This window comes from Parus major, chromosome 2, assembly GCF_001522545.3.
Source record: "Parus major isolate Abel chromosome 2, Parus_major1.1, whole genome shotgun sequence".
NCBI lineage: Eukaryota > Metazoa > Chordata > Aves > Passeriformes > Paridae > Parus > Parus major.
The window spans coordinates 131192488-131207964 of NC_031769.1; the positions used below are offsets into that span (position 1 = coordinate 131192488).

General features: G+C 39.7%; 1 protein-coding gene across 1 annotated transcript; it reads right to left on the reverse strand.

The window, feature by feature from the left end:
- Positions 1-407: 407 nt before the first annotated feature.
- Positions 408-15449, reverse strand: SLC25A32 (solute carrier family 25 member 32). Its single transcript, XM_015619594.3, has 7 exons — positions 15273-15449; positions 12333-12483; positions 11209-11294; positions 9795-9955; positions 3810-3923; positions 3096-3241; positions 408-1631 (listed from the first exon to the last, which is right to left on the reverse strand). The coding sequence occupies exons 1-7, from the start codon at positions 15442-15444 to the stop codon at positions 1496-1498; spliced, it is 966 nt and encodes a 321-aa protein (XP_015475080.1). The 5' UTR covers positions 15445-15449; the 3' UTR covers positions 408-1495.
- Positions 15450-15477: the final 28 nt, after the last annotated feature.

Below are 15477 nucleotides of genomic sequence, written 5' to 3' on the forward strand. Positions count from 1 at the left end.
TCATTAATGAATGTAGTAATACACAAAATGTGGTATGTGGCAATAGTATCTACAAAAACAAGCAAATGGATTGCTGAACAAAGATTCAAAATACTGAGTAGTTTCTGTAGCTTCACAGATTTTAACTTAAAATTTAAACCAAGTCCCTAATCCATTAAATTTTTATTAAAAAACGTTCCTTCTCCTTTAGGTTAGACTGGTAAACAGGAAACTTCTCTAAGTGATAGTTCTGCTCCCTATGTAACTGATGATATCCCTCTAACTGCTGGATAGCCTTTGCTAACTTATTTACTAGTTAAATGATACTTACTAGATACTTAATATCTTACCCCAAACCACCAAACCCAGGACTCTAAAAAGTACGTATCCTTGATGGCAATTATTGGTGTGGAAAAAAACCATAATTATGAGATGTACTATAATTTAATTTATCAGTAAGTTAGCAATCAATATATTAACAATCTTTTCCTTAAACCAAATCAGAAGACATTACTAGATTGTTCTGGTTTTCTTGAAAAAAAGTCCCATGCACAGGATTTTTCTAGACTAGAAACCCTTTTTTCCAGCGAGTATTATTGAAAGCAAGCGTGGTCTTATTTGTTATTACACAGCTTTGAACACTGCATCACTATGACATTACAAGGAAAAGAATCCTCATTTATAAAATGTAAGCCCACTTTCAAATATGCATTTACTTAGTAATATTTGGTCAGCTGTATAAGAATGTAGATAGACTGGCACAGAGAGAGATGGAGAGAGAATGAAAGAGAGAAAATGAATTAAGTAGCCAGCAATACATGCAGTTTTAGCACATAGGTCTGCTGCTAAAACCAAGTCAAAAACCACAGTGCAAGTCTGTCCTGGTATGAGACAAGAACTGAGTTTCATCAGACTCGCAATTATTCAAACCCAAGAATGGACAGCTGTTTTAAAAAAACAATTTCAGTTTCCAAACTGCACCCCACTGAGCAGCATTTTTGCATTGGATGAGCAGTGGAGTCTGGAGCATTCCGTATCCTAAAATCTGACCAATAACACAGAGGTGGATCCAATGACATTCCTTGTTTTAATGAGACTGAGATTTAAGGAAGTTTTGACAGGCCCAGGGTTGCTTTTGTATGAAGTTTTCCACTTGTGCAGGAGCAGAATCTCACCAACTGTTGTTGAGACTTGTTGAAACTGTTTAGTGGGTTATTCCAGGCAGGCCAGGATGAATGGAATTGCTGTGCAGCTGCCTTCACCCAGTGACAGCACTATTATTTCACAGTTGCAGACATCTGCTTCAAGCAGACACAGCTGATTCAGAGAGGAAGGCAGCAATGCAGGAACATTCAACAGGAGAGATGTTGGCAGGGTTTATTGTCTCCACATTCTTTCCTCAAAATACTGGATCAAGTCACAGTGTCAAAGAAAGACGGTTGAACTAAACTTCTCCCAGACCATAAATATAAAAAATAAAGTAGAGATTCCTTCCTAGGAACACAAGTTCATACTTTTAATTATTTTCTTTTCTAAAACCAAGTAAAAAGCCAGACACATTTTCATAAACTACAAAGGTAATACAGCAGGCAGGAGTCACTCTGATCACATTAGGTATAATTCCTTTGTAAAATCCATGAACACCTTCTTTCCTTTAAAGAAAAAAAGAATATGTGGCTTTAATGAATGTCTTTTAATAGAAAAAATCAGACATAAAACAAAACCTGGCATTTTATTTCTCACACTCCCCGAGAACTCTACTGAGAGATGTACTTCAGGTTAGAAATAACAATTTCAGACAGTTTGAAGTGCATCAAGTATTAACCCATCATTTTTTCTTCTGAACATATAATAGGGTTATGTAGATCAATTATTTAGCCTAGGCTTTGAGTGTTTTTTTGTGGGTATTGTCTAAGCAGAAAGGCAATTTACTATATTTCTTCATGCTACAAGAACTGGCTAAACAAATAAGAAAAGTCAGCATTCATTTTTTGAGAATTTAGGCACCCCCTCCAGAATTTTGATTCTACTGGCCTAAAAATGAGAATCTAATTTGACCCAATTTGGGTCAGTGTGTCATACTAGGGCTGTTCAAAAGTTTTAGAGACATTAAATGTCAGCTCTTTAGGTGCAGGTGTCACAGACCTAGGACACCTGGAATGATGAGTAAACAGAGATCCTGAGAAATGCCTGGGTGTGGCTTACACTACCCTCCCTAAGTCACATTTGTTTCATCATGAGCACAGTAGTGGCTCCAGAATGGCTGTACCACACTTTACCAGAACTAACAAGCCTTCCTGTAGCCTACAGCACTGAAGGGCACAGCACTGACACATCAGAGCTAGTTTTGCTCTGAATTGCCTCCAGTCTAAATGGGTTGTACAGCCTCTGAATCAGGGACAACACAGCCTCAGTCACTTATTGAGCTGGCACCTCTTCACAGGACTCCATTCCCAACTCAGCTGCAACCCAGAAGCACTGCCCAAAGCTGTGCATGCACATGCAGAGGGGGCCACTCTTACAAACTACACAGGTCTGTGTGAAAACTCTCCCCTGCACTGTGGAGCTCAGGGAAGAGCTCAGGGAAGGTTTGTGAGAAGACATGAATAGGTGTGAGGTCACAGGATTCTAAAGATCCTACAGAAAGCTGGGACTAGACTACAAATGCAGTCAGGCCCCAGGGTAACCCAGGGACACCAGTATAATCAGCTCTGGCTAGCTCACTCCACCTTGCCAGGAATTCGGATTAGCCACAGCTCCCAGCAGCAGAATGCTCCTGTCCCATGTGATAAGCTAAAGCAGTTCAAGTGAGATTTCATTTAGTGTCCCAAACCAGCCATGACAATGCTGTTTTTTACCCTGTGAAATCTGCTGGAGAAGAGAGAAGGGAGACAGAATAAACAACAGAAACCTGCAGGGGGGCATTGACTCTCTGCTATCTCCTCCTTAGCCTGCCGCTGTTGGTGGCATCTTGCACAGTATGATTTTGTACAACTAACACTTTATTTGCTCTGAACTCTACTGGTTCTCCAAGTCAGCACAGAAGCCAGTAAATGTAGCTCTGAATCTGTAAAATCCATTTTCCAACATGCATGCTTTAACTTTTGCACACCTACCTCCATGTCCTGCGGATCACATCGAACACACCAGAATATGTGTTATGCTGGTCTTGAAGACGAGCTCGCACAACTTGATAGGGATATGTTGCTGCCACAGCAAATATTTTGGATACAGCTGCCATCATTATATATTCCACAGTGTTCTAAAAGCAACAAAAATTGTCAGGCTTGCCTTAGGTATGGTTTAAATTGGCCAGTTCCCAAACTCTTGTTTGATTTTAAAATGTAGAACCAAACAATACTCTAGATTTTTCCCCTCTAATAATACAACATGTTAAAAGAAATGTCAGTGTTTGCTACATGCAGTGCTACAAGTAATTGACTGTAAAACATGTGCTCTGCCTTCTCATTCCCACCAAGAGAAACACTTCCAAAAGTAGCTACCTTTGCCCAACTTGCACCCGAAGAGTTTTCCAGGGTTCAATACCACCCCCACTAGTTCCACAAAGTAAGAAAAAGCCCTCATTCCTTCCTCTAAAATTCTCAAAACACTTGCCAAAATAAGAAGTTGGTTTTTAAAAACAGTGAAAACCAGTTGCTTGTTCCTAAAATGTGAGAAAGTATTATTTCTATAATTTCTATTTCTATATATTCTGCATTTGAATTAATGTACCAATACTTGGTATGTTTGGTTCTTGTGTAACCCAACAAATGGAATCAGCTTCCATTTATTTACATGCCACAACAGAATTTTATTCTTAAGCACCATACCAATTTTGTATCTGATACTCTGTTTCTATACTTGTTATATCTCTCTTTCAAATCCTCATAGGCCATGAACTGAAGTGCTCCATGTGATGTTCCGAACAGACCAGGCACAAATCCCTAAAAAAAAGGATAAAACAAGGTTAAAGGGTAATGCACAAAACCTAAACAACTTGACAGAGCACAGCTCACACATCCACATTTGTCCTCCCTTAATGTACAGACTGTGCCTGCACAGCTGTTGCACTCTGACTCAGGTATTCTTAAGGGCAGGCATCACACTAACTAACTAACTAACTAACTAACAAACAAATAAATAAATGCTACTTTTCTGACAGACAGCCTAAAGTCACCTAGAGTCACTGAGATAAAACAAGTGGCCCAGGGACTCCACCTCACAGAGCACAAGCTGCTAACACCGATTAGGATGGCAAGATCACAATCAAGCTGTGGTCTTGCAAATGTGCTGCTCAGCACCTGCCCCTTCCAGAGACTGGCACTGAGGGGTCTGGCTCCCACCTGAGACTCATAAAGCAATGACAGATGCTGGCAACTCAGAGAAGGGCCATCAGGAGCAGAGGCACAAAAAATGACTGTGATTGAGCCCAGGAAATAGATGGGTATGTGTTTGCAAGTGTGTCTCTACATAAATGTATGTTTATGAGATAGATACATATTTCTATACTAAAAATGTTTGTGTCTGTATAGAATCATAGAATCATTTTGGTTGGAAAAGACCTTTAAGATTATCAAGTCCAACCATAAACCTGACACTGCCACGTCCACCACCACAACATGTCCCTGTGGGAGAAGAGAGTGAGCTACTCCAGCCCTGTTTTACTTACACACACAAACACATGAAAATATACATCAACCTTTAGCTTCAAAAAAGTTGAAATGAAGGGGGAAAACAGGTACTTTCTGAATTGTCCCCACAGGAAAGAGAAGGCAAGAGTTCCCCCAGGAGCAGGACTAGCTCCTTTAAAATGAGCTGCATGAGTTCTGAAAAGCACTAGTTCTCTTTTTGAAGAGTTGGTCACTTACACTGAAAGACACAAATAAATGGGGGATTAATCATTTTGGCCAGAAAGGGACTCAAAGTCTTGCTGCAAACTATTGAGGGACAATTATAATGGAGTAAGTAATCAGAATGTGGCTAAAAGCACTCAAAGAAACAAAGTTTGAAACAAAAAAAATTGAACAGAACAGTTTTACTTCCTATGATCCATTCAGACAAGAAAAAGGCATTTCAAAATGTGCCCAGATGTCACATCCTGTTAGACTAAAAACGGAAGCCCAAAATGTTGAATAAAGACTTATCAGTATAGGATTAAAAGCCTGGAGAAGGTGAAAATGAGAAGGGATCCCTGAAGGATTCCACTGAATTAGTGTTAACAAGACAAAATAAAATAATAAAACTCCTAAATTGCAGAAAAACCTCCAACAAGTAAAACTACAGCAGGCATAAAAATTGCACAGACAACACAAAATCTCACTTCAGGGATCAGCTTTCCAAATGCTACATATAGATTTCTGAAGTTTTTCAGTAATTCAGGAAATTATTTTTTAGAACTTCTTTTAATACATGAAATTCTTCTAAATAATGGTCATGAACTCACCATCAGTGACCACAAACTGATGAAATGCACTAAGGGCTAGTGAAAGTCCCAGAAAAAAAACCTTCCCCAGATGAGAACAAGTGGAGTTAAACCACATATCTGTATTTTGTCAGCTGTAAGCACAAAGTGAAGTTTGAAGCCAAAGGGCCCCAACAGAGGGAAAAGGATAACTTTGGTTTTCAGAAATACTGGATCAGAGAAATAAATAAAAGTAATATAAAAACAGAAGAAGTAGAAAAAAGGAAAAAAAAATAAAAATGTCAAAGAAGAAATGATCTGGGTCAGCAAAAAAAGGAACAACATGAAACTTCACAAACATTTCCCAGTGATTAGACAGTAAAGCCACTAAAAGACAGTGGAAGTAATTGTTCTCCACTTGGAAAGAATTAGAACAATGTATTTATATCATAGAAGAATGAGGTAATACTTTCCCTGCCAACAAAAGAAGAAAGTTGAAAAACCTTTACGAGGGCTAAACTCTTAAAACTTAAGCCAGAAGATTTGGATAACTTGCACCCAAGAGTCCTAAAGCATCTACTGATCATACTTCATAAACAAATACCAGCACACTAAGTCTTGTGCTGATGAGAAAGGCCTCCAAAGACCGAGTGACTTTTAATGTTGGGCCAATATTAAAAAATGCAAGAAAGGAGTGAGCAATTGTCAGCCAATGTGCCTCAGTAAAATAGGAGCTGACCCAGGTTTCTATTGATCATAGAAAACAATGTATTCTTATGGAAAAATGTTTCAAAGCAAAACTGATTTCTTCACAGCACTGAAATATCTTGGCTGAGAAAGTTTTTGAAACATACTCTGTTTTCTTATTTTTAGAATAATTTAATACAACATTCTTTCTTGCCACAAAATTTGATAGAATTAATTTTGATCCATAATATGACAACAAAGATAAATTTTATAATAAATTCACGTATTTCTTGTTATTTTTAACTTTAATATTTGAAATATATCTTTAGAAGATTTTTGCCATGAAGACATGACAAGATGAATAGTTTCTCAAAGAAGTCCTACTTGAATTCTCTTTTAAAGGATTAGAACAATAGACAGAATTAAATATGTAACTAGAAATTTAAATGGCCTCTAATCCTGAGCAGCAGACAGTGGGAATAAAGAAATAGCTAAAAGTTAACTTGAAGTATTTTAACTGCTGAAAATCCGTGACAAGAAAATGTCCTGTTGGTTAGTGTTTCAAAAGTTACCCATCACACTAAAAAGAAACACAAGGCAAATGTATACACTGGAAAGCCCCTGCTTCTTAATAAAGAAGGGAACAAGGTTCATTTGGTGATGTGGTACTCACATCACTGCCTGACGTGTTTGACAGCACTCAAGCCAGAACAGCCTCTGGGGTATGTTTCAAAAGAATGCAGCAAATACCCCTTGTAATCTCTCCAGTGCTGCCTTCATGTGGGCCCTCAGTGTGTCAAAGACCTGTGGTATCTGAGTGCCCTGCTCTGACAATCTGTGCAGACACGACACTGAAGTCACCTTTGTCATCTTGATTCCTTCACACTGAAAAACGTTACCATCTTTTACCTGAAAACCACTAACGCCTCTGTGTAGAACCTGCAACTTCAGTTAAAATCAAGACGGCCAAATCTCAATGGATTTTGTTTGCTGTGTACAAGTACAAAGATACAAAAAGCTCACAAGCTTCATATTTACAAGAAAAATAACAGAAGCAAAAGCATTGCAAAATAAAGAGAGCTACATGACTTAGCCACTGAGGGAGCAGAAAAAGTACTTTACCCTCAGACCATACAGTCTTGCCTACCAAAGGTGAAATGACAACACAGAAGTGTCCAAATGTATTTCACTTGGTAACAAACACACAGTACTGTTATGACTTCTATTGCTGTCAGCATATAACAACACTATTCTCAGTCTTGATGAACCTGGATTTTATTTTAATCACCTTAAATTTTCAACATTTCCTGTGTATTTTACTCCTGTTTATTAAGCATTGCTCTATTTCCAACTACTGCTTCTATTAGAAGTGCACATACCAAAATATGGAGGCCATGAAGGATTTTAGCTGCATTCCTGACTGGTGTCTTAGTCAGTCACTCTAAACTACACATTTAACAGTTTCTCAGCAGCTCAGAGATATTTTATGGTTTCCTAAAAGTACCAATCCTACAGTCTTACAACTATTTTACCATGTTTGGTCACTCCTACCTTACACTTGAAAGGAACAACACAGCACTCATAACATGAAGATGGTTGCATGACATTCAACTTCCTGGCACAATAATTTTTACAGCTCAGATCTCCAGCAGACCCATGGATGTGTTCAAAGTATATAACCCCAACCTATTTTTAACTCAGCCTGGTGTGCAGCAGAGCAGCTCTGTCCCCAGTCATCAGGGGGATGGAGGCCAAAAGACAAAGCCCAATGGATGGAGGGTGTGGAAGATCACTGACTGGATATTTATGGGGATAATGAGTGAAGGACACCCCTCCTGCCTTTTCAAAACCAGGCCAAGTTCAAGAGGAACAACTTACTGAGAAACCCAGATTCAGACAAACTATATTTGATGAACAATCAATACCCAGCAGAGCTAATAGAGACAGCTTTGATCCCTGCTAGAAAGATTGATGTAGCCTAACATTAACATAAGCAGTTTGTACCTCAAAGGACTGAAAGGATTTGCTCAGATCAGTAACAGCATCTGTGCAATAAAGAGCAATACTGAATTGCTTGATCAGAAATATCATTCTTTAGAAGAAAAATCTCAAAAAAAGAAACTCCTTCCAGATTTTATTTCCAGTTCTATCTGAGACAGTTGCTCTATTTGAGATCCCTTCATTTACTGTAAGGCAATACTGTCTGAGATCCCCTTACCTGCTGTAAGGAATGCTATCTGAAATGAAGCTTATGAGAAAAGAGAAGACAGTAGTGTGTACTACAACTTCTGTGACTCAGGGCAATTAACAAATCTTTAGCTGTTCAATTTCAAATAGAGTAAGAAAAATAAAAACTCCCCCAAACACTGAAATGGAGGAAGGCTAGAGCATGTACAAGTCAAAGAGCCACCTGAAGAGGTACCTTTATTCCCCAGTATAGACAAGGTCGAGAGAGTCCCGACATCAAATGGAAGTTGCTCAGTGTACATACTTATGTAGGTCACTCAGGACCTATTTAGGTCACCTTCTTTGCAGATTTAAGCAAGTAATTTTCTCTTTCAAAGGAAGTAGCTGCTTTAGTCCCACACTTACAGATTAACACTACAAAGAAGTCTCTAGTGCCAAAGGCAACACATGCTACATACACGAATAATCTGAAAAGAAGGGTGGAAGGACATCTTAAAACCTAACAGATCCAAGAAATCAGAACTTATCTACATGGAACAGAGCAGACATCCAGGCAGACAAATCAGAAATTCTGACAATTTCAATTTAGGAATAAGTAAAGCGCCTTGTTCCTGCTGTTAGAATTTGACATTCATTGCCATGAAGCACACAAGTCTTACAGAATAGGAAAGATCACATTTTTCGTTGAAAATAAAAGAAGTTGATGTTCAGTAATCAGGACAACTTCTAAGAGAAAGTGGTCTTGTTCCCTATCCCTGGCAGTTCCTATCAAGGCCAGGCTGGATAGGGCTCTGGATAGGGCTAGTGGAATGTGTCCCTGCCCATCACAGGGGTGTTGGAACAAGAATATCTTTAAGATCCCTTCTGATCCAAGCCTTTCTATGATTCTATGATTCTGCAGTAATACTTGCAGGAGAAGAGCTAGACTGAACTAAAATAGGCTTCTTCACAACTTCCAGGCACTGATGAATGCATCCTGATGTCATGACCTGAAGGGAGGAGGAGGGAAAAAGTCCAAATCTTGTTGCCATCTGGTTCCCTAAATTAAAGGGAAGAAAAAACCCACGCATATGCAGACCATATTTAGAAGTCTGCAAATTCAATGTATCTAGAGCTGACAGATTACAGACATCAATAACCAGTGGGAAAATAAGCAGTTGTGAAACTATCCATTGTGGAAGAAAAAATGAGCAAGTGTTTTGGTCATGTTATCTCCCAGAAGATGTTAGAAATACAGAGATAAGGGATAAAATGCAAGGAAGTACTACCAGCAACATAAGTTACATTGCTGCTGCCCTGTTTATCCAGATTCTAATCATAGAAGATTAAAAAAAAATTACAAAGTAGTTTATCAACAGTATAATGGCTTTTCTTCTGATTAAGCCTTTTTGCTGCAGTTCTTCAGTGGGAAAGACTCAGAGAATGAAAGTGAAAGTGAGCTATTACAATATTTTTTTTTTTGTAGGCACATATTTAGAAGTGTCCCCATGCTACTGGGTGGTGCCAGGCAATCCTGGAATTTTTCCTTAAATGCGATTACCTTATATAAGCCACGTATGCCCTCTGTCTTGTAGATCTTGATAAGAGCATCAAACATTCCCCTGTATTGCCGCTTGGATGGATCCACGCCAGCGTTATATTGCAGCACAAGTCGAGTCTTGGTTACCCATATTGGGTTTGTAATGCAGAGAGTCATGGCTCCTGACAACAGACAGAAGTTACACTCATTGTTATGCCAAGTCCACAGATTGTCCCAGTTTGTTCAGTCCAAAATAACACAGCCTTCTACAATAACAAAACGACTTTTCCTACCAGAGTACTCATATTGTTTAAAACAGGTGAAGTTTATGCTCTCCACTGCTCCCTCTCTCTCCCTTCAAAGCTCTTTCAATTGGAACAAATCCAGTTCACTCCTGCTGGGGGTACTTTTGCAGGGCACATGTATTTTTGCATGTTCCTAGCACAGCCCCTTTTTTGCTTCACCTTCCCACAGTTAGTAGTATAATCTGAAGTAGATAGGAAACGTAATTTCTTAAAGTACCACTGATTATCTGAGTTATTCTTCAGAATACAATAATTCAAAATTTAATGGACACCTCAGTGATAAGAAATTTGCTTAATAATATTGACAGCTTAATAGCAACAATCTGTTATAGCTTTATAGGTTATAATATAAATATTATTTATATATTGAAAATACCATTGTAGCAGAATCTCTTACTATATTTCATGTCAAATAATATGCCTTATATTTCAACATTAAATAAACGCTTCAAAATCCTAATAAAGTCTTCCAAATTGCCTCTACAGCATATAGTGACAGGGAAAGGGGGAATGACTCAAATTGAAAGGGAGTAGGTTTAGATTAGATATGAGGCAGAAATTCTTTACTGTGATGGTGATGAAGCACTGGAACAGGTTGCCCAGATAAGTTATGGATGCCCCATCTCTGGAAGTGTTCAAGGCCAGGCTGGATCGGGCTTTGAGCAAACTGGTCTAGTGGGAAGTGTCCCAGCCAACGACAGGGGGTTGGAACTAGATTATTTTTAAGGTCCCTTCCAACTCAAACCATTCCATGACGCAACAGACCGCCTCCTTTCCAGGTCCAAGTGTTAAACATTTAGCAAGTTAACAACCTGACAGAAGCAGATTTCTACCGCCACATTTTGGGACCCAATACAGTACTAAATATGGGAAGTGCTTATACAGAATGAAAACAAGGACAAGAGACATTTTGACAACCACTAATTCTGCAGAAAACCAAAGGACCATAGTGACCCATCTGTTTGTGATAGACATCTTTGTTTTATTTACAGACAACAAACCACTGCATTTTGGCTGGAACACTTACACTTGCCACCTGCAAGAAAAAGCAGCAGTGACAGAGAAAGGCAGGTAGCAGCACTTGGAAAAGGTACAAGTGAACATTAATTGATCTTTGCATTTAACCTCACCAGCCTCTGCAGCTGACACTAGGTGCTCGCTTGCGCTGAGACTTTCCATCTTCCCTTCCTTCTTGTAAGCTTTGATGGCATTGTAACTGGAAAATATAATTTAGTAAACATAATTTAGTAAAGGTGAAAACAGACCTACACCACAAAAAACTCAAGTCCAGAATGGCATACTTGACTTAAGATCATGGTGGCACAGAGCTTTTGAAGAAAAGGTATCCAAACCACCTTTGTTTAATTGATTAATTAATCTCTGAGCTGTTAGCTATTTAAAGTGAACTATGGTAATAAATATTTCAATTGTATAATTAAACTGTCAGTATCAATGGGACTGCATCTTGAATATTATCAGATATCAAGAATTAAGTTCTAAAAGAAGTCTGCTGGGAGCCACAGTGCTAGGTATTTACCCTCTGGCTCAGAAATACATTGAGCTTTCTTATCTTGATCCAGTTTGCAATCTTTGTGAATTAAGAAATTGTCAACAGAAGATGAAGTGTCAATAGCAATCTATAGCAAAACTTAAGGACTGAAGTACAACAATAACAGAGTCTAGACAACTGGCAAGCGAGCTTTGCAGAGGCATGCCAGCTAACTAGTCCCTAAGATGTTTCAGTTAATAGGGGTAAGTAGTAAATCAGGTCACAGTAACAGAGTTAATAAAGTAGAATATTAAGAAATGGGCTTTAAAACCAAAGCACATCAACTGACAAACACAATGAAAAAACTGGCACTAAAATTATTAAAAACAATCAAACATTCAGCTTTAGTGGAAAACCTCATGTTCTTTAATTTTTTAGGAAATCAATTTAGATTCTTGCTTTTCATGAGGTTTTAAAAACAGTGTATTGGCATTTCAAGAGAATTCTTTATGAATAGTATCACCACCTCTCAAATTCCTTAGTATTTTCACATCATCAAGGGAATGCCCTGTACCTGACAAAGGAACAGGTCTTGCTTAAATTCTAAAACAGCAAACCATAATAAACATTAACAGACCTGGACTAGCTAAGAGAATGACAAGTTTGTAAGTCACTTAGCGTGTTTTTATACCTCACAAAGAAGAAGCAATGTATATCTGAACACTACGTTGTGCAGAGTGTGACACATTTTATGGTTCTACTTACAAGAAAAAGTAAAGTCCCCAGGAAGCCCCTGCTCCCACCATGTTTGGAGTTACCCCTTGGTACAAGCCTCGTAGTCCTTCATGCTTCCAGACAGTGCTCATACAGTGGAGAATCCCATTGTACTTTGGCCTCAGCTCCAAACCATCACTTACTACGAAAGAAAGAAATTACAGTGAGAAACATTTCAGGAAGCATAAAGTTCAACTGCATCCAAGCCAACAAAGAAGTCCACAGCCTCTAAAGCATAAATTCAATACATTCAATAAATGAACACAAAACCAAACTGATCAACCATATTACAAGAGTATTATTTCACAAGTATGCAAGAGTTGGATTTAAAGTATAAAGTTTACAGCTTTATAAGCCTACAGTTCAAGAACTTAGGGAAGGGGAGGAAAAGAAACAAAAAAAGGAGGTAACTCCTTAGCTCAGCAAGTGGAAAGTTTCTATTAATCTGACAAAGCTAAATAAATGCACTTTTGTGCATTTTTGATGAGCAGCAGATTTGAAGTTTTCTGTCTCTTCTTTTTAGCACTCCAGCAATTTTGCATCATATTTCAAGTGATATGGATGGGATCCTTGACCTGTTTCTCTACGTTGTTTAGACAAGTCCCAAGTAATAACAGTTAAATTAAAATTTTCTCTTTAAAATGTTCTATAAAGCAATGGGTAATGTCTTACTGATTCCCAAGTCAGTTTTTACCACAATACTCAAATGTTTCTTTTCCCATGTAATAATCTAACAGCTGGTTGTCCAAAAATTCAGAAAATGTCACTTCAAAAATACAGAAAGCACACAAGTTTTTGTCTGACAGATCATGCAGAACTTGGATGGCCACAAAACTTGGAGTGGAAACTACTATTGCTCCTACTGTAACAGCAAGGGAGTAAGTTGATTACTGATGACACATGTGATCCGGTCCATGGTGAGATGACAAGAGGTAACAGACACAAGCTGAAACACAGGGAATTCTGACCAGAAATTTTTATCTAGCAGAGTGGCCAAATACTTGAACAAGTTGCCTAAAGAGCATCTTTGAAGCTACTCAAAACTCCAGTATACAAGACTGAACAAACAGATCTAAGCAGAGCTTATCTGAGTAGGGGGTGAATTCCTCAGCTCTCTTCTGACCTAAATTACTCTATGATGCCAACATAGCAGCAGCTTTCATTCTCAATACAGACGTATGGCTAGACTGCAACTGTACTGAAAACTGGTCTCAAAGTTTTACAAGAAGTGTCGTTTTTTTGTTTTGATTTAATTAATCAAAATTAATCCTGGTAAACAGGCATTTTCTGCTCAGTGCCACATTTATTATTCAGTCCTCTTGAACTTTGTGTCCGGTACTGCACATTGTGACAGAGTTCAGCATTAAAGACAAAATACTTTTAATGAGCACAGTGTGACAAGGCCTGAACACCTTGACAACCACCCAAAACAAGAACACAAACGTCTCTTTTCTCCTTCCTGAATAAGTGTTGCTAGACCTTTCCCAAAGAGACATTTATGAATTCTTTTACCATGCAGAAACTAGATTAAGATTATAAACATATTAAGCAACATGGGAAATCAGAGACATGAATACAAGTCTTTCTGTCAATGATGCTACCAAGAATCTTCACAATATTAATTTCTGGTACCAGCTCCTGCTCCCTGGTTGAAGACAAAAGATAGGAATTGTTATTTTCAACCCAAAGAAGCATGTGAAAGTACGTGACTTCCAAAAGCCACCTAATCCAAACCTGTACTCACACTGGATCTAATTAGATCTGGTTACTTAGGGACATGACCAGTTAGTTGACTCTTGAATGTTTCCATGGCTGAAGAGATTATAGCCTCTCTGGGTAACCTTTTCCAGTAATTGACTATTCTTGCAGTAAAATAACTGGAATTTTCCTTGTTCATACTTGTGCCTGCTCCTTTTCGGCTTACTAACCATCCCTAAGAAGAATCTGGTTTTACCTTCCGTGTCTTCCAATAACATTGTCATAGACTGCAATTTCAGCTTCCCTCAGCCCTTCCTTTCTGAGGCCAAACTGCTCTGTGCCAGTGCTCCAGCCCCTTCAGCAGCCTGGTGGTTTCCATTGTAATCATACCAGTGTGTCACTGCCTTCCCTCCTTGTCCTGGAGAGCCCCCAAACAGACACAGTACTTCTGACCTAGCCTTACAAATAGAAAACAGAGAGAAAAGAGCCCTTCTATTGGCGATGCTCTTCGTAATGCAGCCCAGGATGTGCCCAAGTAGGACATGTGATGTATTAAATTTTGTGAAACGTCTCTGTGATACTTTGGTTTCGAAACATCTATGATGTATCTGTTTAAGAAAACAATCCAAAGATACAGATGTTTCAACCTCTCTGAAAGAGAATATGATAAATGGTGGACAAGTTCATCAAATTAGCAGAAAAGTCAAGAGAAGTCGTCATGATTCTCTGTGGAAAAATAAACTAGTTAAGAGTTTTCTGCAAAACAATACCACTATTGCTAACAACTAAGGTTATTCCAAAACTACCGTCACACTTTGAGAGTTGAAAATCTTTGGCATAAAGGTGAACTTTGAACGTGGGATTGGGACAATCCGCCTGATAAAAGCAGACAGTGCTCCGGTGTCCTCTGGCACTGGTGGTCATGGAAAGGGGAGAAGAGGCTGGCCAGCTCTCTAATCTGCCTGGAAACAGCTCGAGGCACACCGCACATTTTACAGTCCCAACAAGTGACAAGGATAAGCTCTGGGATAGCAGGGAAGAGAAGCGGAGACCGTCCCTTTCGGCTTACGGCCGGTTTATTCCAAGCCGTGGGGCTGCCCCGCCGGCGCCGCGCACGGGGCGGGCAGAACGGCGCGGGCTTTGGGCAGGAAGCCCGGCAGGTCCCGGGCGAGCTCGGGCCCGTCCGGGCGTCTATAGCGCAGGACGGCCGGGGGCCGGCCGGTCCGGCCTCACCTGCGAAGCGGATCTTGACGAGGTCCAGCGGGTGCAGCGCCAGGGTGGACAGGACGCCGCCGCTCATTCCCGCCGCCAGGTTCTCCAGCCGCACGTGCCGCAGCACGGAGCGCGCCGGCGGCTCGCGCGACAGCGGCTCGTGCGCCGCGCACGCGGGGCCCGCGGCACCCATCGCCGGCCGCGCGCGCGCAGGGGCGGGGCCGCG